Source organism: Xyrauchen texanus, chromosome 9, assembly GCF_025860055.1.
Source record: "Xyrauchen texanus isolate HMW12.3.18 chromosome 9, RBS_HiC_50CHRs, whole genome shotgun sequence".
Taxonomy (NCBI): Eukaryota; Metazoa; Chordata; class Actinopteri; order Cypriniformes; family Catostomidae; genus Xyrauchen; species Xyrauchen texanus.
The window spans coordinates 9454800-9479295 of NC_068284.1; the positions used below are offsets into that span (position 1 = coordinate 9454800).

Consider the following 24496-nt stretch of genomic DNA (forward strand, 5'->3'; position numbering starts at 1 on the left):
TTTTAATGGAATTTATATAAAAAGATCCAAATGATATTGCAAAATCCAAATGGGATAAATAAAAGTCTTTGTACACTTTATATAGACTAATTTATTTATTGCCAAAGCTAAACAATAATTAAATATACTGTAAGGGATGTTAAAAAATAAAAAGTGATGTTAATATTAAAATTAGGTCAATGCCTAAACTGTTCAGTGAACCTCATTTCTACCTAATTTGTAAACATTTATGTCTCTCAAGTTATATTTTAGATTGAACTGTACATATTAGTGTCTATCCAAATGGAAAATGATTAAAAAAAATTATGCTTGCGTCTTTAATAGTTTGATCAGTGCTCAGACAAAATATGAAAATTAGAACTACAGGTCAAAATAATGTAATGTAGAAGTTGTTATGTATGATGAATAAAGGTAATAATAAAACAAAACACATTTTTTTAATTATATATATATATATATATATATATATATATATATATATATATAGACAAATTCTACCTATTTTAAGCCAGCTGTATGGATTGAATTTCTTATTTTCAGAGCAAATATTTATATATCATTCACAAAGCCTGACACTCACAAAATATTGTAGCTGTTTCCCTCTCAGTTTAATTTTCATAAATTAATGCATTTATTTATTTTTTACTTCTAACTTTTGTCTATCTGTTTCAACCTGCATGCTTTGGTATAACATACCTTCAAAGACGTCTCCCAAACAGTTTTATTAAATTTGTATCCTTCCTTTCCATCTCTACCACTATTGTTGTGTTTCAAATGATTATGTGCTTCTTTTCTTGTGTGCCAAATGTAGCCATTTTACCAACAATTGGCACTTATATACCTTGAGGTAATGACAAATCATCTTAGAAAAAGAGTTATAGTGATCCATCAATTCTAAATACCAAGAGTACTTTATTAGTAACACCTGTACATCTTCTTATTCATGTGATTATCTAATCAGCCAATCATGTGGCAGCAGTGCAATGCATAAAATAATTCAGATACAGGTCAGGAGCTTCAGTTAATATTCACATCAACCATCAGAATGAGGAAAAAAAATGTGACCTCAGTGATTTTGACTGATTTTGAGCATGACTGTTGGTGCCAGATGGGATGGTTTGAGTATTTCTGTAACTGCTGATCTCCTGGAATTTTCACACACAACAGTCACTAGAATTTACTCAGAATGGTGCCAAAAACAAAAAAACATCCAGTGTGCGGCAGTTCTGTGGATGGAAATGCCTTGTTGATGAGAGAGGTCAATGAAGAATGACCATAGGACCAGAGTGTACATCTTCCTCATAAAGCAGCAACATGCACAATTATGGATTTATAATATTTTCCAGATCTCCCCTAGTTGTCACTTACAGTGAGCGAGACCTGCTATGTGACCTTTTCAAACTGAATTTGAAGCCTAAGTGTCGGTTTACAATATTTTTCTCATTATGACAAGTGAAAACAATGCTCTCAGTTATTCTGTGGACAAATATGCATGCATTTGCTAAGCAAAGTAACAACTTAGTCATATGGCAGGCATTAGTTGCATGCCATGGCTCCTGAGAAGTTGCATTTCCTCTTTAATAAATGCAAGAACATAGTCCAGGCAGCATTCTCTATAACAAGGCATGTTGGATGTAGGGCTGCAACTAACGATTATTTTTGTATATAGACTTAATATAAGATTATTAGAACGATTATTCAACTATTCAGGCGATTATTGCAACAATTAATCATTACCTATTAACCAACTATTCAGCTTGTACCTTGTACCTTAAAAGGTTGTGATAAATGTGCTTACTAACAATAAAGAGGACAAAACCATCTTTTAAAAATACCTCTAAATGACATTCACTGAATTATAGGAAAACTTTTTTTATTCAGTTTAATTCAGAAAAAAAAAATCACTGCAAAAAAATCCTTTTGTAATCAAGCGTTTTTGTCTTGTTTTCCTTTTAAAAATATCTAAAAATCCTTAAAACAAGATACATTTACTTGAAAAGCAACATATATATATGTTAATATAACGTAACATATAACGTAATATATTTAGACTTGCTTTCAGAGAATCTTTCTTGAATATAAGTGAATTTAGCATATAAGTGTATTTTATTCACTTGTTTATTCATCTGCAATTAAAGACAAAATATACATATATTCAAGATCTGTTCTCTGAAAGCAAGTCTAAATATATTATATGTTGCTTCTCGGATTAACAGGTAAATGTATCTTGTTTTAAGGATTTTTAGATATCTACAAATAATTAAATAATTAATATTATATTCAACATTCTCAGACAACAAATTTGTCTTTAAATTTACTTTTTTAAAAGGAGTTTTAAATACTTGTCTTGGATAACAAGCCAAAACAACAACAAATCAAAAAAGTATTTAGTGGCAGTGTAGATAATGGGGAAGACTACCCTCTCTCACCTTTTTGTTCACATCAATCCACCTTTAATGCTCAAAATACTCTCTTCTTAACAGAGCTGCAAATGGCAGATTTTCTTCACAATAAGATACACACCACAACACATATGTATTATGATTCAATAAGTAGCAAGCCATCACGTTATAATCTAGCTGCAGTAAGCACGCAAGCTCGAGGGACGAGCGTCCCCGCAATAGAGTGTGCATCAGCCGGGTGCAGTTTCAATCTCTCCCCGATCGGGTCATTTCAAGCGACTCATAGAAGAAGCGCTGACCGCACAAGTGTCAAGGTGTTCAAGGTATTTCCTTTAAAGATGCTCTAACATGCAAATTTTGCTTCGGTGGAGCAGGACTGCTTCTGTATTTACTTACGTTCTGCTCATGTGTTGATCGTGATCAAACAAGCTTGTAAATGTAGTTGGTTATAAGAGTTTAAATATCATTAGATATCCGTGTGTGAGGAACAGTGCTGTGTAACCTAATTAAAATGTAATTAATAACAGTAATCCAATACATTTTTAAATACAAAAAGAATTAAGCACATTAAAAACAAATTTACACAATTAATGCAGTATCCATTTTGTTTTTTACTTCCTGAAATTTCACTTGTGTTTTTCCACACTTCCTGTGGCTAAAATTGGCATATACATTTCCAGGAGGTACAAGCAGTACTGGACTGCACATCCTAGCAAAGAAACTGATTGTGTGGAGCAGTACTTTTTTATTCATTACCAGGCTTGGAGAGTAACGGAACACTTCTAACTGTGGTACGTAATGAGGATTCAAAAAATGTGTAACTGTGATCCATTACAGTTACACAAAAACTCAACACAATAAGATTACAGTTTACAGTAATTACAGATTACATTTGGTAAAAAATTGGGATTGAAATTTCATTTATAACATAAGAAACAAAAGATTCTTTATGATGTAAAATGATAAGACCACTGCTTGTTCAGGCTGATCTCATAAATATACATAGCAATTTTTACATTAGTATTTGTAACATTTAAATATACATGTTTGTATGTTTGAATAGACACTAAAACGTTTAATATGGACATTTTAAAACATCTAAAATATTTTTATATATTTACAGCTTTTGAAATGTAAAATATTGACAAATCCATGACTAATATTTGAATATCCTAATCTATTATAAATATATTTGTAAATTTTTACTGTTTAATGGATATTTTAGATCCCTTAACCCTATCCCAACCCCTAAATATAATCACTTTTCAACAATATAAAAACAGGTAACAAGTAGACTAATGTACAGTGACAATCATTTTGGCTTATTTTGGGGCGGCACGGTGGCTCAGTGGTTAGCACTGTCGCCTCAGGTGTTCTCCCCGTGTTGCTGTGGGTTTCCTCTGGGTGTTCTGGTTCTCTACCTGTCACTCAATTGACGTTGTGTCAATGTAGTGACACTAGGGGTCACTCTTGGGAGTCCCAAACACCTCAGATCTTTGAGAATAGACAAATGAGAATTGGCAGGTGGAATTTGCATGCCACTCCCCCAGACATACGGGTATAAAAGGAGCTGGCATGCAACCACTCATTCAGATTTTTTCTTCGGAGCCGAGCGGTTGATTCAGCTGACAGCTATACTTCTCTGCCGGTCCATTCACCTCAAAAGAAGTGAACTGCTGGATATATGGCACATGCCAGCAGCTTTCTCTCCTTTGTGTCTTTGTGTAGCGTCTGGGTACGGTCGTTATCTCTCCACCTCTGACGGCCTGATCGCAGCCTCACATGTCAGGGCCATAATCACATTGAGTAATCCCTTGGTTCCCAGAGGTGTACGACGAGCTGACGAGGAGGGCACCTCTTTCTGTCCGAACCCGACCCCTCAGCTTGTCCGGTCTCACTACACTCGATGGCGGGGCAGCCGAGGGATATGCCTTGATTCCTCAGGTGGATAAGGCAGTTGCGGTGCACTTGTGCCCGCAATACGCCACCACCTGGCAGAGTCGCCCAGCACTTCCCACCAAGGCCTGTAGGACTACGTTTTCTCTGGCGGCCAAAGCCTACAGCACCGCTGGACAGGCCAACACCACCCTCCATCACTACCCGGCCCTGCCCTCCACCCTGCCACAATGAGGGAAGCTGATAAGGCACGCTTCCAGAACAGGCCCATCTCCCATATCGGCCTATTCGGTGACACCGTCGATGACTTTGCCCAGCAGTTCTCGGTGGTGAAGAAACAGACTGAGGCGAAACAGCAAATCTTGCCCCGTCACGGCTTAAGAATGCGTACCCCATCTGTTTGCCGAGGGCATCCCCCTGCGGTGGCGAAAGCCCAGGCAGCTCCGCCCCAGGCACAGGCGAGTCCTGTGCAAGTAGGTTTACTGAGGGGAACATGTATTTGTGCAACACCCAATACTTTTGTGAGATTTTACAATCTCCGGGTTGAGCTGGTTTCCTCCCGTGTTTTGTCAGGTACAAACAGGTCAGTTTGGGAAGACGGGACTGCTGGCCGGGTGTATTGCTTGCGTATAACTCCTTTCCCCTCCGTGAGGCAAAGAGGTGTGCTTCTTCTCCCATGCAAGTTCCTCCCTAGACCTGTGGCTCACAAATTCAGCAGAGGAATATGCAACCGGACCCAGAGCATGTGCTAATATGCCCTGTACTGGGGTAGGTGCTCCACAGGAGCCCCTGTGATATATTTTCTATGGTTCTGTCTCCCTGTCGGCAGACTAGCTTCTCCCTTGCACAGAGCTCTCTCTGCCACCGGTCGCTGTATTTGTAGAGCTCCTCCCCTTCAAGGCAGGACCTACCACCGCACCTCTTCCATGTGCGGCTGGTGAGCCTCCCCTTCGAGCAGGATGTGGTCTCCATGGGGTCTTTTCCCCTGAAAGAATAGGAAAGGAAAAGAACACCTTCCCCAGTACATATATTGAGCATTAAATGGCCCCAGCCGAATAACTAAATAATCTGTGGAGAGAAAAAATAGGTAGAAAAGGCCGTGGCTGATACGTCTCTTTCCCCCCTCAGGGATGTGGGGAACTATACTAAATTTTTGGGGCATTGGGGGAGGCTACGTGTAGCCAAGTGCATCTGCAATTACACACGCAGTAGCCTGCTTGAACCTGCATTAGCAGCTCACGGTACAGTTCAGCTAGTTGTGGTGTTTTGTATAGGGAGCCCTAGTGTCACTACATTGACACAACGTTGAGTGAGTGACAGATAGGGAACGTCTTCGTTACTGTCGTAACCTCCATTCCCTCCACGTTGTGTCCCCCTTGCCACAATGCTCTATTACCTGCTGAACTGTTAGGGACCCTGTCTCGGCTCCTCAGCACAAAAACTGAATGAGTGGTTGTGAGCCAGCTCCTTTTATTACCGTATGTCCGGGAGAGTGGCATGCGAGTGGCAACCGAGACGTTTCCCCCATAAATACAAAACATGCTGGTTAAGAAAATTGGAGACACTAAATTGCCCTGTAGGTGTGAGTCCCCCAGCCACTGGGGGTTGTATTGAGCTGTATTGTTGAGAACAGTTCAAAAGTGTGGGTGAGGGAGAAATTCAGGCAAATGTAATGTTTAAAAAGTATGAGTATGAAAGTATGAATAAGTATTTAAAGACACACTAGAAAAGGTTTAAATATATTTAAATCTATTAGAATTGTTTTTAGTTATTGGAATTAGCACTTTTTTTATGGCAAAATCCTCCTTAAACATAAACATAAAATCACCCATAAATGTTAGCTGGTGATGTTTGACAGTGCAAGATAAGCAAGCAGAGGAATGACAATGGAGACATTACATTAATACAAACTATGATGAAAAAGATTTGATCTACCTATTGCATTCTGAAATTAATCAAAGATGCCAATTAATCTGTCCATTTGATCCTATTATTAAAAAAAGTCCACTGGAAAACGGTAGAAGATTTTGCCCAAGTTTTAATTACAGCATGTCCACTGATTTTATGGCATGTATATACTTGTATCACAGATTTAAACCTGTAAACATGTGTCTAATTAACACTGTTTGCAAAAAAAAAAAATATTTTAACACATTTATTTAAATAAGGGCTGTCAATCGATTACAATTTTTAATCGGATTAATTACATGGTGTTCCAATTAATTAATTGTGATTAATCGCATATACAAATATATGCTGAGAAACCCCATCATATAAAAATAATTCAATATATAATGATTATACATATTTATATCAATATATAATTATACATAATTATCTTAAAATATACAAAAATTATATATATATATATGAGTAAATAATATTCAGATAATTAAAATGCATTACATTCCTGTAGCAGTAGAGTTAATCATTGATAAGACCATACAAAAATCGGCTTTAGAATACAATGTATTGTTTACTACCATATTATTGATCATAAGTCAATCATTGGCACACAGTTCACAGCAATCCATTTCACAAAGTCAATTTGTCAAACAGTTCGAGATTTATTATGAGGGCTTGTTTAAGGATCCAGTCAATTTACACATACGTCAGACATGCTTGTGTAGCGTCTCGGGTGCGTTGTGTCATAAACATAAAATGTTTAGGTCACTGTGTCAAGTTAAATATAGGCCTAGTTTAATACTCAATCTTTAAACACATCTTGAGATCCCTTAGTTCGGATTTGGAGTAAATCTGGATCCCTCTGGAGTAAACAGTTGGTACTACAAGCTTGCATTTCTCAGGAATCTTCCTTATTATGGTCCGGGGGCATGCGATTAATTGCGTACATTTTTTTAACGTGTTATTTTTTGTAAAATAAATTACAATCATTTAAATAAATTACAACTAACCAATATCTTGCAAGTCTTTTGTGACAAAGTATAAAGTAAATATATTTATGATTATATTGCCCTAATTTTTTTATTAAGTAATCAGTAAAATCAGTAATCTGATAAAAAAAAAAATAAAAAAAAATTTGAGTAAATTACTTTTTTTTTTTTGTAACACCTTGTCTACACTGGACGTTTGTCTTGTTGGCAGGAATGGCGCCAGAGCGTACATCGCAAAATGTCCATTTAATGTTGGTCTGCCGTGACGTGGTGTGACTCACGCATCCAGTGTAGACAGCATCATTGATTATAATGGAAGCGATTTGCTGACATAATGTGCCTTTCACATCATGTGTAGACAACACTTTAGTGTAAATTACCCAACACTGGTGAGGAACAGGGCAAAAAATAAGTGTTTAACTGATAATCTGCTGTTTTACTTGTGATTTGTGTGAAACTGAATTAGTTGTTTTTGTTGTAGCTACTCTCCCTCCAGTATTTATTTCACCAGGAAACTGCTGTGATGCCTATAGCAAGCCACATAAAAATAGTTTACAGGTATATTAATGTCATTCTGAGACCAGTAATGTCAGAAGGTTCTGAGTCCTACAAGCTCATCACAAAAATATTGACTGCTGAACATTTGATTCCTGTTCCAAGAAAAAGCATTTTTTTTTTACAATTTTTCTAGCAGCATAGGGTAACTGTTATCCTTTTGTTTTCTTTTAAGTACTGTATGCCTTGCAATGTGATGTCTTGTCTGTGCTAAATGACCCCATACACTCATTAGCTTAATCATGCAAGTAACACATATATTTACTCATGACACATACAGAATGTATAATCACACTCTACGCCCCTGAGACATTCAGAAAGAATTAAAACTATTTCAATCACACAATGCTACAATTCTGGTGTTCCTCAGTCTTGCTCAATTTACACTCCTTTTATGTCACCTTCAATAACCTCTACTCATAGCAGTAAAAGATAAATACAAAGGCAACTGCACAGCTAAAGAAAAAGCATGTACTTTTTTCCCACTTTAAAGATTTTACTATTCTGATTGTTTTAATATCTTATGCATATATGAAATGACCCACAATCTATTCTGGGCTTCAATTTAAGTTTCTTATCTTAGAATATGTTCTGCTTCAGCACACTTTCCATCAAACAGTACAGCATACTTTAGCTGTTGGTGCCTTAAATGGTAACTTTTGATGGTGCACCAAACCACACAAGCCGGGCTCTTTTGAAGAAGAAACCCTGCTGGTGCAATTTTGTAAAATGCATTTGAAAAAATCACTTGCACAATCTATACAATTGTACAGAAGCTCTATACAGTGGAGACTTGTTGACATACCATAGGTCTCTGGCTTATAGAGAGAAACAAAGCTCAGCATTCTGTTCAATCTGTGACAAATTGCAGCTTCCACCATGGAGTGAGATTAATTACACAGTGCACATCAAACTGTGTTAAGTTTCATAAAAAGCAGCACCATTTCCCTGCAACTTCACTATCACCATGATAAGAAGATCCTGCTTTTTCAAAAGGGCATCAAAAACAAGCTAATAATCACTTCTGTAAACAATAATAATGAATTATGTTTATGTCTGCAAAGCCTAATACAGCAGCAACCCATCACTGTCACTCTTTGTGTCTTGATTGTATCTGAGAAAAGCGCTGAAAATAAAATCTATGGGTAAGCAATACAATGAACGGAAATGCGTTCGTCTAGTTTAACAAATCAGGTTTACATGGTGCCGAGTTTGGTTTTAGGTAGCTAATTTGAACCATGAAGCATAGCGAATTAGGATAACTACAGCATCTTTCGTACACGTGCCGTAGTGGAAAAATGTGACAGGAGGGCTGAGAACATTGAAACACAATCCCTTATCATGAGCTGCGCTGGTGGAACCCGAAAGGCTGCAGGTTCGAACCACTAGATCACCATTGTTTCCTGATGACAGTCCCTGTAACACGTGTTCAGTCACTTTAGATAGTAAAGGCAGCTACATTACACTTTAGACACATGATGATAGCGCATTCGTTTTATGAACATATGTTTCTGCCAAAAAAAAAAATATAGTTATGTCCGAACTTACCAGACCATAGACGAAACTCAGCAAGGTGCCGCAAAAGAGAAAACCCAAAGTGTGAACGACCAGCGTGGCTCCCATCCCGACGTACAATGAAAGTTCACGCAAATTGATGGCGGCTTAAATGGGATTTATCTAATGTTCACGTCTACTTAAGCGCCGTCAAAGTCAGTCATGTCTCCTCGTCTGCTTTACATCGTTTTGCAGCGGCGTGTGAGATTAGGAATATATTCTCACGGCGTCTCCTTGTCACAGATCTGTAGAGTCAAACTGTTCCCAGCTCGCGTTTTATTTCTCTGCATCTGTCTGCCTTTTTTCCTGAAATTACATCCACATGTCAGAGCTATTTATGTCCTTCTCCTTCTGCGGTAGGAAGTTCAAATGATTCTTTGTGGAGTAGAAACCGAGACTTTATTTTTAGGTCTGGTCTTTTCTCTTCAGCCTTGCTGTAAAAAGAGCGACAATTTTTGTAAGGAGGACACATTAAAAAAGGCACACACACAAAAAAAATATCGGTTTAACTCTCTTGAAAGTAGACTGAGCTATGTGGTGAATCTGAATGAAATACACACCACAGAAAGCCACAATGAACAAAATGTTCATAGTTCAGTCAAAGCTTAAAATACTGTCAGACTTAAGTCAAGCGCAATAAATAATGTCCTCAATGCCACTTCACTTAACGTTTCTCTTTTTTTTCATGTACACTAATATTTAAAAAACATATATTGTCGTTGGGGAGTTTCGAAATAAACTGGAGTTTCAACTCTATTACTAGACTAGCTTTCCCGGTAATTGTGAGGCAACAGACGCAAATGGGCAAAGAAAAAGCGATAAACGTGACAAGAAAACGTGAATAGAAAGAAAAATCCTACTTTTACTTCACAATTACCATTATGACTCCGCCGCTGAAAAACCTTAACGTACAGTCAGTATTTTGGAGTAAGTTTAGAGTTCCCCACACTGACAAAACGGCTCCAGATGTAGTAAACACGTCGGACACCCTCACTAAACCTCTGGACATGTTGAAGTAGCGGACAGAAAGAGGCAGTTATCAATGAAAAGCGTGACGGAATTTTGATTGGCTTACGAGGAAGCGTGAGGGATTTGATTGGTTTACGAGGAAGCTTGAGGGATTTGATTGGCTTACGGTCTCCAGGGGTTCAGTACACCTCGACTCAAGACAGCACGCGCTTCCCGCCCCTTCTGCACAAGCTGCGCATTCACTGCTGTACTTTATGTTGGCAAAACGAGCGTTTCTTAGCGGCCCGCGTCGACACCATGAAATGCTACCAATAAAATTATGCAAATACAATGCTGGGGAACTTTTGGAATCAAAATTTGACTCGCCTATGAAATACGTCTTTCAGCGAGGGTTTTACTATTTGCTTTTTCATTAAATACATACATATCTTGAACTGTCCCTGAAGTCCACTTATGATAAAATCTTGATTTACACATTTTCCTGGCTGCAATTATATTATTTGGGGAATTTTACTTACGCATTTATTTGAAAAATAAAATAATACAAACAAACGTGGAAAGGAAAAGGTTGCAAATCAGGTGCACAGCTGCATATTGAGTATATTATGAATGGTCTCTATAAGCTTGTGCAAAGTTTCATAAAGGTTCGATTAAATTAATCACTTTATGCAACAAGGTCTATTAAAATTTTGCCACAGAAGTGTGCATGTTTGCTGACAATAGCAAATCTTTAGGGGAAAGATTTTGGTGTGTCTGTTCAGTCTTGGTCTAAATGGTAAATTTGTTTTCAAGCTCCAGCAACAATAATATAAAACTAGGAGTTAACATTTTCTAAAAGAATGCCCAATTCTGGGTCTAAGTAGGCAATGATATAACCATAGAAAAATCAATGCCCTCAGGCAGCCCTGTAGAAGATACATGAAGACAAATGCCAATTGAAATAAGGTCTGTTTATTTCCATTAGTCATTTCTAGTTTAACTAATGCTGAAGTTGTGCAATGTAATTGCCTATTTAGCCTACAATTTTCAAACCTTGAAAATTAATTTCTATAAAGGGATAGTTCACCCAAAAACCAAAATTCTCTCATCATTTACTCAATTTCATGCCTTTCGATATGTGTATGACATTCTTTCTTTCTGAACACAAACAAAGAAGTTTTAGAAGAATACCTCAGCTCTGCAGGTCATTACAGATAAATATTGAAGTATTTTTTAAACTATAAATTCACCTCTCTGCCCAGTAGGTGGTGATATACATGTGAATCGCCAAAAACAAAAGAAGAATATGAAAGTGAAAGTGGGGACTGATAGTAAAACAAGACTTAAATATTGATCTATTTCTCACCCATACCTATCATATTGCGTTTGAAGATATGGATTAAACCACTGAAGTCTTATGGACTAGCCTAATTTTATGCTGCCTTTATGTGCTATTAGAGTTTATGTGTCTGTAAGTTTAGGTCACCATTCACTTGCATTGTGAGCACCAACAGGGCTGAAATTTTCTTCTAAAAGTCTTTGTTTGTGTTCAGCAGAAGAAAGAAAGTCATACAGTACACATCTGGGATGGAGGGTGATTAAATTATGAGATAATTTTCATTTTTGGGTGAACTGTCCCTTTCAGAACAGTAAACAATCCCCTCGAAGCATGTTGCATGCTTGTCTAAATAAACTTATTTCTCTTTTAAGGAGGCCAAAATCCTATAACAGATTTTAAAACCTGAATGTATCCCAAAACAAGCTTTTATAATCTGCAAATAAATGATGGAAAGAACATCGTAATAGAAAATATAATTACTTCAGACTTAGTGTACAAATGTTTGGTCTAAGTAGAGAAAGGAAATCTGATTTGTACAAACTATTGCATAGCAGAATATTTTATGTTATATATATATATATATATATATATATATATATATATATATATATATATATATATATACAGTAATGTGTCACAGCATCATTGGACTGAGCTTGTTGTCATTGCAGGCAATCTCAACGCTGTGCGTTAAAGGAAAGACATCCTCCTCCCTCATGTGGTACCCTTCCAGCAGGCTCATCCAGACATGCTCTCCAGCATGACAATACAACCAGCTATATCAGTGTTCGGCCATGACCAGCGAAGAGCCACGTCTGGGACCTGTTGAATCAGTGGGTGAGGGCTAGGGCCATTCCCCCCAGAAATGTCCGGGAACTTGCAAGTGCCTTGGTGGAAGAGTGAGGTAACATCTCTGTAGAACGAAGGAGGGCGGGGCCTGGCTGGAACGACATGCAACACGGTTCCCAATCAGCCTCACGGGGTGCGCAAGGGATAAAGGCAGTTCAATTCTCGTTCAAGTCTTAGTTGATGAATCATGTTCATACAAATTTTGAAAATGTTAAGTTTGCTGAAAATAAAAGTAGTTGAAATTGAGAGGTTGTTTCTTGTGTATATATATATATATATATATATATATATATATATATATATATATATACACAGATCAGCCACAACATTAAAACCACCTACCTAATACTGTGTAGGTCCCCCTGGTGTCGCCAAAACACAGACAACCCGCATCTCAGAATAACATTCTATTCTTCTCACCACAATTGTATAGAGCGGTTATCTGAGTTACCGTAGACTTTGTCAGTTCAAACCAGTCTGGCCATTCTCTGTTGACCTCTCTCATCAACAAGTTATTTCCGTCCACAGAACTGTCACTCACGGGATGTTTTTTGGCACCATTCTGAGTAAATTCTAGAGACAAAATCCCAGGAGATCAGCAGTTACAGAAATACTAAAACCAGCCCATCTGGCACCAACAATCATCCATGCGATTATATAATCAGCCAATCGTGTGGCAGCAGTGCATAAAATCATACATTTATGGGTCAGGAGCTTTAGTTAATGTTCACATCAACCATCAGAATGGGGAAAATAATTTGATCTCAGTCATTTCGACTGTGGCATGATTGTTGGTGCCAGACTTCTCTCATATCAGAGTAAATGGAAAATTTCTACTCACACCATAAAAACAATGGGGGCTAGAAACATCCTGTGTGCACTCACCCACGTGGCCTGTATTCCAGCTCTTACGGAGAGGTTGTAAGTGTATGTGAATATTTACACATGTCAGAGCTGCAAAATAGAATGCTAACCTATGGACTGTCAGAAGTTAAAAAGCTTTATCTAAAAGGGATTTATACTTTAAGTGAAGGCTATTTCCTGCACTAGTTTCCCCTCACACTCTGAAAGAGTGAAAAATTTAAACATTCCCATAATATCAATAGATTAATCTGGAGTCAGACGGGACACAAATGTATGGCAGAATGTTAGCCTCTGTCACCACTCACTGCTTTAGTATTCCATCTGTTAATGACTGTTAAGGTTGTACCAAGGTGATCGTTATTGTATGAGAGCCACGGTTTTTAAACATGGGTCCAATAAGGTAGTGGTTCGTGGACTGATAAACATTCCAAGTAATATCTACACTCCCTGAGCACTTTACTAAGAAAACTATGAACCTAATGATGTGTCAGATGTGGTCTTCTGCTGTTATAGCCCATCTGCCTCAAGGTTCAACGTGGTGTGTATTCTGAGATACTATTCTGCTCACTACAATTGTACAGAGTGGTTATCTGAGTTACAGAGTGAATCTGTCCATTCTCCGTTGACCTCTATCATCAACAATGTGTTTCTGTCCGCAAAACTGCCACTCACTGGATGTTTTTTTTTTTATCCATTTAATTTTTAAGATCATAAAACCATCATTAAACAAATGTAAGTCCCAATAACAATACAGTGAAGCAATGAATCCAAGAAAGCAAAGGAAGTAAAAGTAGGTCAACACTAGTTTCCCATAATGTACTAATGTCTGTTCATGTTATTTATGGAAGATATTACATGGTTTTACCAGGAAAATCAAGCATTTATAAATGAAAGGGTTTATTATATTTTGGTTAAATTAGAGCAATGCATCCATTCCAGGCGGAGTTTAGTGCAGAATGTCTACTAAACTCTAAACTCTAAATTTAAAGTACAAAACTTCCGCACTCCTAGTTTCTTTGTCATTTTTAGCCATTAGGGGCATGCTTGGCAGTCTTGCCAAAAGTTTGGGTTTATCTCTAATTAAGAACCGTAATTTGGGAGCTGCAAAGGTTTGAAAGACAATGGATGGAGAACCTTGGAAAGCTTATTTTGCACTGCAGATCTGTGGCTGCAGAGGTTCATTGTCATGTTTGAAGCTGACTAACAAGGAATGACTCACTGACAGAATAAAAGTGAGGTTAAAAATGGAACTCATTCCTTTCAGTTTATTTGGTAATAAAAAGAAAGCCTGCATATCAAATGATCCTTTCTTATTTTCCAAAATGTAAAATGTATACTCACAAGTCCAGCTTATAAAAAAGAAAAGGCATCATTCTCAGAGGTGGGAAGTAACATGCTACATTTACTCCATTACATTAACTTGAGTATGTGTAATTTATTGAGAGAGTATTGAATTTATGACGACGGAAGTTCACACAGCTATGCACGCTGTCACAGACTGCCACTCAAAACAAGTCCATAATTGCTGCAGCATCAAGCTTTCAAAGTGCAGGGCTCCAGACTGTGACTAAAATGGTCACAAATGCAACCACAAATTATTAATTGCGACTATAATTTAAAATCAAGTTACCATTGGCGACAGTCAGGTTGTGTGGGTTCATATGTGGTTTCATCAGATATCATCTTGTGAGTTATTGAATACATCTATAGGGCATGCACCAGTGTGTCTTGCACCGCTTTTCACCCATTCTGTTGTGACGAGCTTGCTGCACTGCACGCAACAATGAAAACCCCAGTCGTGAGAGTTGTGATCAAATTATTCTTTTGAACCAGATCTTTTTCATGAATCACCCGAAAAGAACTAAGGGTTTTAACTCTGGAGCTCAGGTTAGCAGTGTGAATCAGATTCACCTTCTTAGCAAATCATCCATCAATGAGCTCACAACTGGGAGTGCTGACATTTCAAAAAAGAGTCCCATGTGTATTTCGGGCTTCTTAACAATTAAAAGTCCTGTATTGTGTACCACTTTTTTTCTCTGGCAATTAATGATTGGGATCGGAGTAACACAATAATTTGCATCTGGGATTTCATTGAATATGCACACGTAGTCTCTGTGTCTGGCCATCTGGTAACAGTAAAATACTTTTTAAAAGTATATATATACTGTGAATGTATGTATGTGTATATAAATATATACATATACAGTTGCAATCGAAATTATTCAACCCCCCTGACCAGCAATACATTCTGGTGATGTGAATTAAAACACACCAACTAAAACCTCAGTAAACAGTCAAAGTAAGATTTAATAATCATTTGAGTGATTTTGAGAACAAAGAGTTCAGTTTACCCAAATTTTAAAATTAAAAAATAATTAATTATCTCCCCAAATGTCATGTCAAAAATATTCAACCCACAAAGTTAATCATTTGTTGAGTATCCTTTATTCTTAATAACAACAAATAAATATTTCAGGTAAGTGTTCTCAGGCTTTGGACACCTCTCTATTATAATTTTTACACATTTCTCATGAGCAAAAGCTTCCAGCTCATTGACATTCTTTGGTTTCTGTGCTACCACTGCTTCCTTGAAATCCCAACAAAGGTTGGCAATGGGATTTAATGATGGACTGAAAGGGCCATTTAAGGACATTCCACTACCTATCCCTGAACCAGATTTTGGACAACTTGGATGTATCCTTGATGTTATTGTCTTGCTGGAAAGTCTAGTGATCTCCAAGCTTCAATTTACACACTGAGGGCATCACAATTTTCATTCCAAAATGGCTTGCTAGCTGAAAGTATCCATGGTGACGGTCACATAGTCGGGATAACCATTTCCTACAGCCGAAAAACACCATTATAGGACTGACCCACCTCCATGCTTGACTGTGGGGATGGTGTCGTTCTTGTCATCACCTTGTCATGTTACTCCGGACGTACTGCTGACCCATGGGTCTAAAACTCATTTTCAGTTTAGTGTCATACATCTATAAAACCTTCTTCCAGGACTCAACAGGTCTTTCCTAATTACTTCTTGAATATTCAGTCAACTGGAGTCAACATTTCCCTTGGTGAAGTTTTGCTTTCTTCCACACCCCAAGAAGGTTGCTTATTTAAGAAGGTAAAATATCAAAAAAATTTATGAATGGTGTTGTCAACTTTGTCTATTGGAAGTTGAAGTGCCTTGGAAATGTATTTTTATCCATGATCTTTTCTTGTGTAATGAAATTTGAGATTGCTTATTTTTAGACAGCTTAATTTAATACATTTTTTGCATAGAAATACTTAAACTTTGCAGGAGTGTATGAAGCAGTACACTCCCAGCTCGTACGTCTTCCCTGCAGTGGATTATGGGCAATTAACCATCGTCGAGTGGTTGCACTCTAATTTACCCACAATTAGAGTGCATTGTGGGTAAGAATGAGTGAACAAAAGTAGGGAATGAGTGGCTCACTCAAAATTCAGACGATCCTACAAAATGGCAGAAACTTAATATAGTGCACTGTGTAGTGGATGGGGCGGTTTCAAACACAGCGAGTGTCTGAAACCAGGGTTGGGGCCTTATGTAGGCTGCATACTCTGCGTATAGAGAGTGGTGCTACTGCTGTACAGAATGAATGATCTAAATTATTTTGACACTGATAACTGTAACTACACTGAAATACGAATCCACACAGGACTTTTAAAGGCTATGAATAGCGAAAAGTAGGCATTAATAAAGCATGGTCTTGCTTTGGTTTATATTTCAGCATTATATATGATGTCCCTGTGGGACATTTTCACATTTTCAAATTCATCCAGATCTGAAGAGATAGTTCAACCAAAAAATTTAATTCTCTCATCATTTACTCACCCTCATGCCATCACAGATGTTTATGACATTCTTTCATGTGCTGAACACAAATTAAGATTTTTAGAATAATTTTAGTCCATAAAATGCAAGTGAATGGGTGCCAACATTATAAGGCTAATATTTTTTTTTAAATAATAATAAATCAGCAAAATGTAATCTGTAATCTGACTCCAGTGGTTAAATCAGCACCTTCAGAAGAGATGTGTTAGGTGTGGATGAGAAACACAGAAACAGATCGCTTTCACATTCCTCTTCTTGTGTTTTTGGTGATTAACATTCTTCTCTGCATATCGCCCCCTGCTGGACAGGAAGAAGAATGTATCTTAAAAATGACAAATATTGATCTGTTTCTCACCCACATCTATCATATCACTTCTGAGGATATTAATTTAACTACTGGAGTCATATGAATTGCTTTTATGCTGCCTTTACATGCTTTTTATAGCATCACAATTTTGGTACCCATTCACATACATTGTGCTGACCTACAGAGCTGAGATATTCTTCTAAAAATCATCATTTGCGTTCTGCAGAAGAAAGGAAGTCATAATTTAAATTTTTGGGTGAACTATCCCTTTAAATTGATAGCTCAGCCATAATTTAATATTCTGTCATAATTTCCCTACCCTCATATTGTTCCAAACCCATGTGACATTCTGTATTCTGTGGAACACAAAATATGTTAGACAGAATGTTAGAGACTGACAGCCTCTGGAAGAAAATAGTGACTCAGGCAAACATTCTGTCTAATATCTCCTTATTGTGTTGCATGTTAGAAATAAATTCATACAGGTTTTTTTAGCCATTATTATTAGTAATAATTCTGTAATTCATATTAAATGTGTATTATGTAATGGAATATAGGGGAGTTAATGTCTATTATGCAATTTGTGAAAGTAACAAGTTACTCACTACTTGAGTACTCTTTAAATTTGATACTTTCTTACTCTTACTCAAGTAATTATTTATGTTAATACTTTTACTTATACTTGAGTAATTATTTTTTTAAAGTAATTTTACTTTTACTTGAATACAAATTTTGTCTACTCTCCCCACATATTATTTAACGCCTCCTCGTAATCCTCACAGAGATACTAAACCCCTACAGGGAGGATCTAAAGACTACTGGAAATAAAATTTTTCCATCATACACACACACACACATACTGAACACACACTATGCAACATCACGCACACAGCACACATTTCCAAGCCTGTATGTGTCATTATAGTCAATAATGCTAACTCTCCATTAGTCACTATATTGTCATTGAATCAGATAGCCTCTGATCTCTGCCTGCCATCTGGAAACAATGAAATCCACCTACTGCACACGATCCTGATTAGCACAGAACAAACAGCAGCAGCATGCAGCAGGAGAGCAGATTAGATGAGTATTACATAATGACAGCGTTAAGCCTCTTTAAGGTAGAGGGGGCTGTTCATTTCTGAAATTAGAAATCCAGGACTTGTTAAAAGTAGCTTTCTGAATGGATATTTCCATAAAGAGAGTATGCTTATATGTAATCCCTGTAATAATGTTATAATGTTTCATTGAATGTTACTGGGTCCTAGAGCATGTTTCCTGTTTTTTTATGTGGTCTTACTTTGGGGTAGGACTCCTAGTTTATCCAACTAATGGAAGACAGTGTGAGTGTTTGGAAAACATGCTTAGAATACATTAAGTTTGAAATTCCTTTTGGTAAATCTAGTAGATCTTACAATGTATTTTTTTTAATTATTATTTCATGTTTATAAAAGAAGCAATTAAAAAGTACCTAAGATGTACTTACAGGGTTGACATATTGATGATAAAATGATATACATTGTTGCTGAGCTGAGGTTCTTAGCTTTCAACTGACACCAAGATCAAGATTGTAGTCCATTCAGAGGCCCATTCAGAGGGTGATAGAGAATTTTTTTTTTAAATGTAGTGTTTGCTGCCACCTAGGAATTATTTAAGATTAAATGTAGAGAGATAGAGCAAACAGTGACTTTATCACATGCCTTTAAAATTGAAGATAAAAAACAGGTCAATTTGACCTGGCAGGTTCAAAGTAGGGACTTGATCGTTAAGACCATCCAAAGGTTAAAGGAGTGAAGTGTCAGTGTTACCCCCGGGGTGTTGTAATACAGAGCTCAAATAATTTCAACTTTTTCCACGGTTCCATGATTACTGGGCAAATTGTATATACACACATTCTATCTTGTATATGACACCTCAAGAGGTGCACTAATGACTGATGCTAGAGTCTGTAGCATTTAGCCTCCTCACTGGTGCGCCCCCCTCCCATGCTGGCTGATGCCGATTTGAATCCCGCTTGGAGCGGGTTGAGCAGGAACTGTTACACAACGACAGGTCCAACTATACAGCAAAGTGATTTTCACAAATTTTTTGCTTCACTAATGATTTTAGTGTACAAAACAACAAGGAGTTACTAATTCCTGCTTTGCCGGATTTTTTAAAAAGTGGATTTTTTGGAGTTCTCAGCATATTGGTGTGCATGTAAATGGGATCAGTGTCATTGATGTTACAGAGCTTTGTGCAAATAGATCACCCCACTCAGTAACAGTTAAAATACTTAGCCTTCCCAATCAAATCCAAAACATCTTCCTAAAATCTTTTAAAAAATCTCCTAAAATTTATTTATTTAATCTCCTAAAGGTATTCTGGACCTTTGAACACTATCTCTCTCTTTTTATTCACAGTGGAGTTAGCTCCAGCCTGATAAAAGATCAGAATTTTGCCTCCGCTTAGTTACCATAGAGTCATCTGTGATCACTGAACTGGAAGACAAAGCACTGGGATGAGGTTCCCACCTTTGGCCTTGCAGCACTGATGCAGGAGGGCTTACCTGCGTCACCTACGAGACATCTAGCCACAGATTGAGCTCCTGAGGTCTGTTTCTATATATAGAGTCTTTGTGTGGCCCTGAAAATGCCATACTTACAGCTGTTTACTTTGAGCCAGTGCAACTGAGATATGTTTCCGCATCAACATGCTTTTAAAGTCGTTTGTGACATGATGCATATAGCTCCAAGATTCATGTGTTTAATATGTTTTCCCAGCATGCTAGATATAGCGCACATTTTCATTAATAGACCGCTGTTTGATGTTTGCTTACTACAGCCAAAAGGAAACATGCACTCTTCCATATACATATTTGTATTTTTGGTTTTCTCATCTGATGTAATGAAATAGAATTTTAAACAAAAGTTTGGAAGAGGCATTTCTTCCTTCACTCACTTGGGATGCCATTAATAGCAATTTAAAAAATGATAAAATTGGCATGGCATGGCATTACTTTACTAATATTTTAATGCCATGCCAATTTTATCATTTTTAAAATTGGTATTGTTCTAAATAGGCCTACAGTATTTTGAAAGGCACCAGTATCAGGGGGTTATGTTTTTCCAATTCAAAGAGCAGAAACTTTTTTAAGTAATCTTTCCAAAGACAATTTGGTATTTAGCATGCAGAATTCATATTTTGTAAAGCACAGTGATGCCTGATTTCACTTGAAGCATCAAACACTTGATTGGAGATTTTGAATAAACAGAGTAATTATTAATTTTATTATTTAGAAAGCATTTTATGCCATTACGGGCATGCTCCCATAGTTATCTTGCCTTCTAAGATCCCTCCTTTTAACTAAATTCTAAGGCAGCATCACATGTATCCTTGTTGGAAACGGCAACCCCATGACGCATCGTAACAAGCTCAGTTAAAGCTTAAATGCATACCTCGGTGTAAAATTTGGTACCACCCTAGTCATGTTTTATGTCATGACTTTTATTTTTAAGTTTAGTTTTGGTTTCTTGTCTTGTTACTGTTCCTATTTCCTCCCTGTCTTTATTGTTCCTCAGCTGTTTCTATTTAACCTCTTTTGTTCTTGTGTATTTAAAACCCTCTTGTTCTCCTTGTCATGGTTGTGTATTGATCATGTAATGTAGGTTTATAGTTCTTGTTCAAAGTTTTGTTGTTATTGTTTCTGATTTGTCATAGTTCATGTTCTGTTTTATTTTGGATTTCTTGTTTTGGTACTTAAACGTTTGAAGATTTATTCAATAAAAGACATGACAAGACATGCTAAGATGCCCTTACTGTCTTCCACGGAGGTCCCATATATTACACTCAAGTCTTAAGTGACCAAGGATCTAATTTCTTCCTCATTTACCTAGTTTATTTTTTTGGATTTATGCCCCCAACTTATTAAGTATTCCTCAACCTTTGTATTATAAATAGTCTAAAGATATAGTTTTTCTATTTGCACAGCTTCTAGGTGTATAGGTGAAGCAAATAACATTGATCATCTCCTTACAAGGCCATATTTCAAGATCTCGGTATATTAGATGGTAAACGAACAATCAGTTCTGGTAGTCAATATGTTGAATGTAGGAGAAATGGGCAGGAGTGAAGACCTGAGCAACTTTGACAAGGACCAAATTGTTAAGGCCAGATGACTGGTTCAGAGCATCTCTGAAATGGCAAGGCATGGGGTGCTTCCGGTCAGCAGTGGTGAGTACCTACGTACAGTGGTCCGAGAAGGCACAAACCGGTGAAGCATGAGGGCAACGAAGGATATCCTGTCTGGTTCAAACCAACAGAAGGTCTTCTGTGGTACAAGTCACAGAAATTTTTAATTATAGTTACAAGAGTAATGTAAAATCTAATATGTGTTTGTCAGCCAGTTGCATCTAATACAATGTCAGTGTGGAAGTAATCCAGTTCTATCATTTGTTGCATCAGCTCTTATGAAAATATATGTGTAACAGTTAAAAGGTTGGGCAAGTAGCAGGCGGAATCTGGCTGAACAGTAAACAAAGTTTTTAATGAGAAACTCAACTCAAAAGAAACGTTAACAAACACAGTCACATATGCAACGCAGCCACGTGCATCTCACTCTCTCTCTCGAACTGGCGTCTCTGGCTTCCCTTTATATCGCTCTCCCTCTGATCAGCTGATTCAGTGTCAGACTTGCTCTACAATGGCCTGGCCTCACCCTCCTCCTCGTCACAATATGATAAAGATAAACTATATGAAAAATAAAACATAAAAACATAAAATTATATATTTTATTCAATTATTATAACAAACTAGACAGACATGAAACATGAAACATGACGAACTGGAGGAGACTAAAATAGGGAGAGACATCAAACAGGGCAGTGGTGGCTCAGCAGTTAAGGCTCTGGGTTACTGACCAGAAGGTCAGGGGTTCAATCCCCAACACCACCAAGACCACTGTTGGGCGCTTGAGCAAGGCCCTTGAACCTATCTGCTCCAGGGGTGCTGTATCATGGCTGACCCTGCACCCTGACCCCAGCTTAGCTGGGATATGTGAAAAATAAATAATTTCACCATGTATATGCAGAAATGTATGTATAATGTGTGACAATTGATCAATTTATTTATTAACAGGTTAAATGTAGGGTAGGTGAGACACATTACCTAATAATTGGCAAACAAGGAGGTTGGGTATGACGCAAGAATGATAGACACGCGGCAATACGGATACAAAACAAAGCCACATGCTCTCACAAGACACAAACACCCAAATATGGAGTCTTGTATTTTACTTAAAAACACTTAAATTGTTTTTTCCTCATCATTTGCCCACTAGTCTAGTATGAAACCTATGAAAATTCAAACATAATATAATATTAGGCTAACTTAGTCAGTAAGATGAACAATACAATGCCTGCCAATAATGATCATTTTTTAAATACTAAAATCTTACACCACAAGATGATTATAGAAAGGGATGAGTGCCAACTCATTTTAAATAAAGTTTTCAAGATTTTAAATTAATAAGCCTGAGTTCTGGTTGTGGACCTACTGTATATAAATTTGCTTACGCATAGATTTTGGTTCAGAATTTGTTTCCAGCAGTCCTATCATGCTTTCCCAGCAGCAGCCACGTTTCTCAGGAACTCAGGATCAAACTCTGAGTTGACAGAGAAGTTTTATAACAAATATTGTGCTACTATTTAAACTATGTTGAATTGGTTCGGTTTTGTCAACTCGAAACCAATCCTGTAGTTTGTTCAACTAGCTTCATGGTGCAGGCTTCTCGTTAAATGGCAAAGAAATGAAAGATAACTCTGTCGCCCCATTCAGTATTGGAGTTTGTTACTGCTGCATTATTGCAAGAACACACATTTTTACATTGGGACTGCAGTACAGAATTGCCCCTAGCAATACACCTGTTAAAATGGTTACGAAGGCATGATTTGGTGCTGCCACTCAAAAGTTTTCACACTCTTTGGGGCAATTACACCAATCACTCTCCAACCCACTCCAGGACACCAGTATGATTGTTGTAAAGCCTCTGAAGGCTGGAATTAAAGTACATCCCTGCCAATCCACTCAAAACCAACACGGACACATATTGTGTCAAACTGAGATGGTGAGTAAGGAGAAATCAACTTGTGCTGAAGGGGTTTCGATGAAAGCGTTACCCAAGGAGCTGGTCAGTTTATGTCAGAGGATCCCCAGTGTAAACCTGAACACACACACACACACACACGCATACACACACACGCGTGCGCGCGCATACACACACACACACACACACACACACACACACACACCTTATTTTTTTTACTTCCTCTCGTGCTCTTACACACTGAGGCTGCATCCAGAGTTAGGGAGTAATGAAATACATGCAACGGGATTACGTATTTAAAATAAAAAATACAAATATCTGTACAATTGTTGTAAATGTCCACCACAGTTACAATTTAAATCATTGGTATTTAGAATACAGTTACATTCAAAAAGTCTTTTGATTACTGAAGAAATTACTTTGCATTTTATTGTAATTTGTTTAATTTAATATTTAGTCCTTTCAGATGGAAAACATTTATACATATAAATTATGCGATCCAAAGTGCATTTGAACAGCAGTGAAACACTTTCTTATGATGTGTTACATTCATATGAGCAGACAGAGAAGTACGTTTGAAGTAATTTTGGAGCAGAAGAAATAGAAATAGCCCTTGTGTAAATTGTCAGCTTTACGCTATTTTAAATGCTATTTCTAGCCATTTTACATGCACGTTACCAGACACGATCATATTTTCTTATCAGGAAAATTCACGTTGGATCATAATATTTTTTTTTCTAGTAAGACATTTGATATTAGGGCAAAAATCATATACTTGATAATAATTTTGTATTGCTTTCATGTAAAAATATCTAAAAATCCTTAAAACAGGATCTTATTTTAGAAACAACACTGCATTAGATATTTAGGTTTTTCAGAGAATGTATTTTTAACATGTGTATTTTATCTTACTGTACTGGCAGAGGTTTTATAGTCAAAACAAGTGAAAA

The 24496-nt window shown here is 37.1% G+C and overlaps 1 protein-coding gene across 1 annotated transcript in view; it reads right to left on the bottom strand.

Annotated features, from left to right (window-relative positions):
• Positions 1 to 10262, bottom strand: part of LOC127649385 (parathyroid hormone/parathyroid hormone-related peptide receptor-like) — a 97542-nt gene extending 87280 nt beyond the window's left edge. Inside the window, exons 1-2 of the mRNA XM_052134451.1 lie at positions 10179 to 10262; positions 9296 to 9607 (exon numbers count right to left, since the gene is read on the bottom strand). Coding sequence (XP_051990411.1) covers positions 9296 to 9370 — 75 coding nt within the window. The 5' untranslated portion in view covers positions 9371 to 9607; positions 10179 to 10262. The remainder of the gene's footprint in view (positions 1 to 9295; positions 9608 to 10178) is intronic.
• Between the last annotated feature and the right edge of the window lie 14234 nt (positions 10263 to 24496).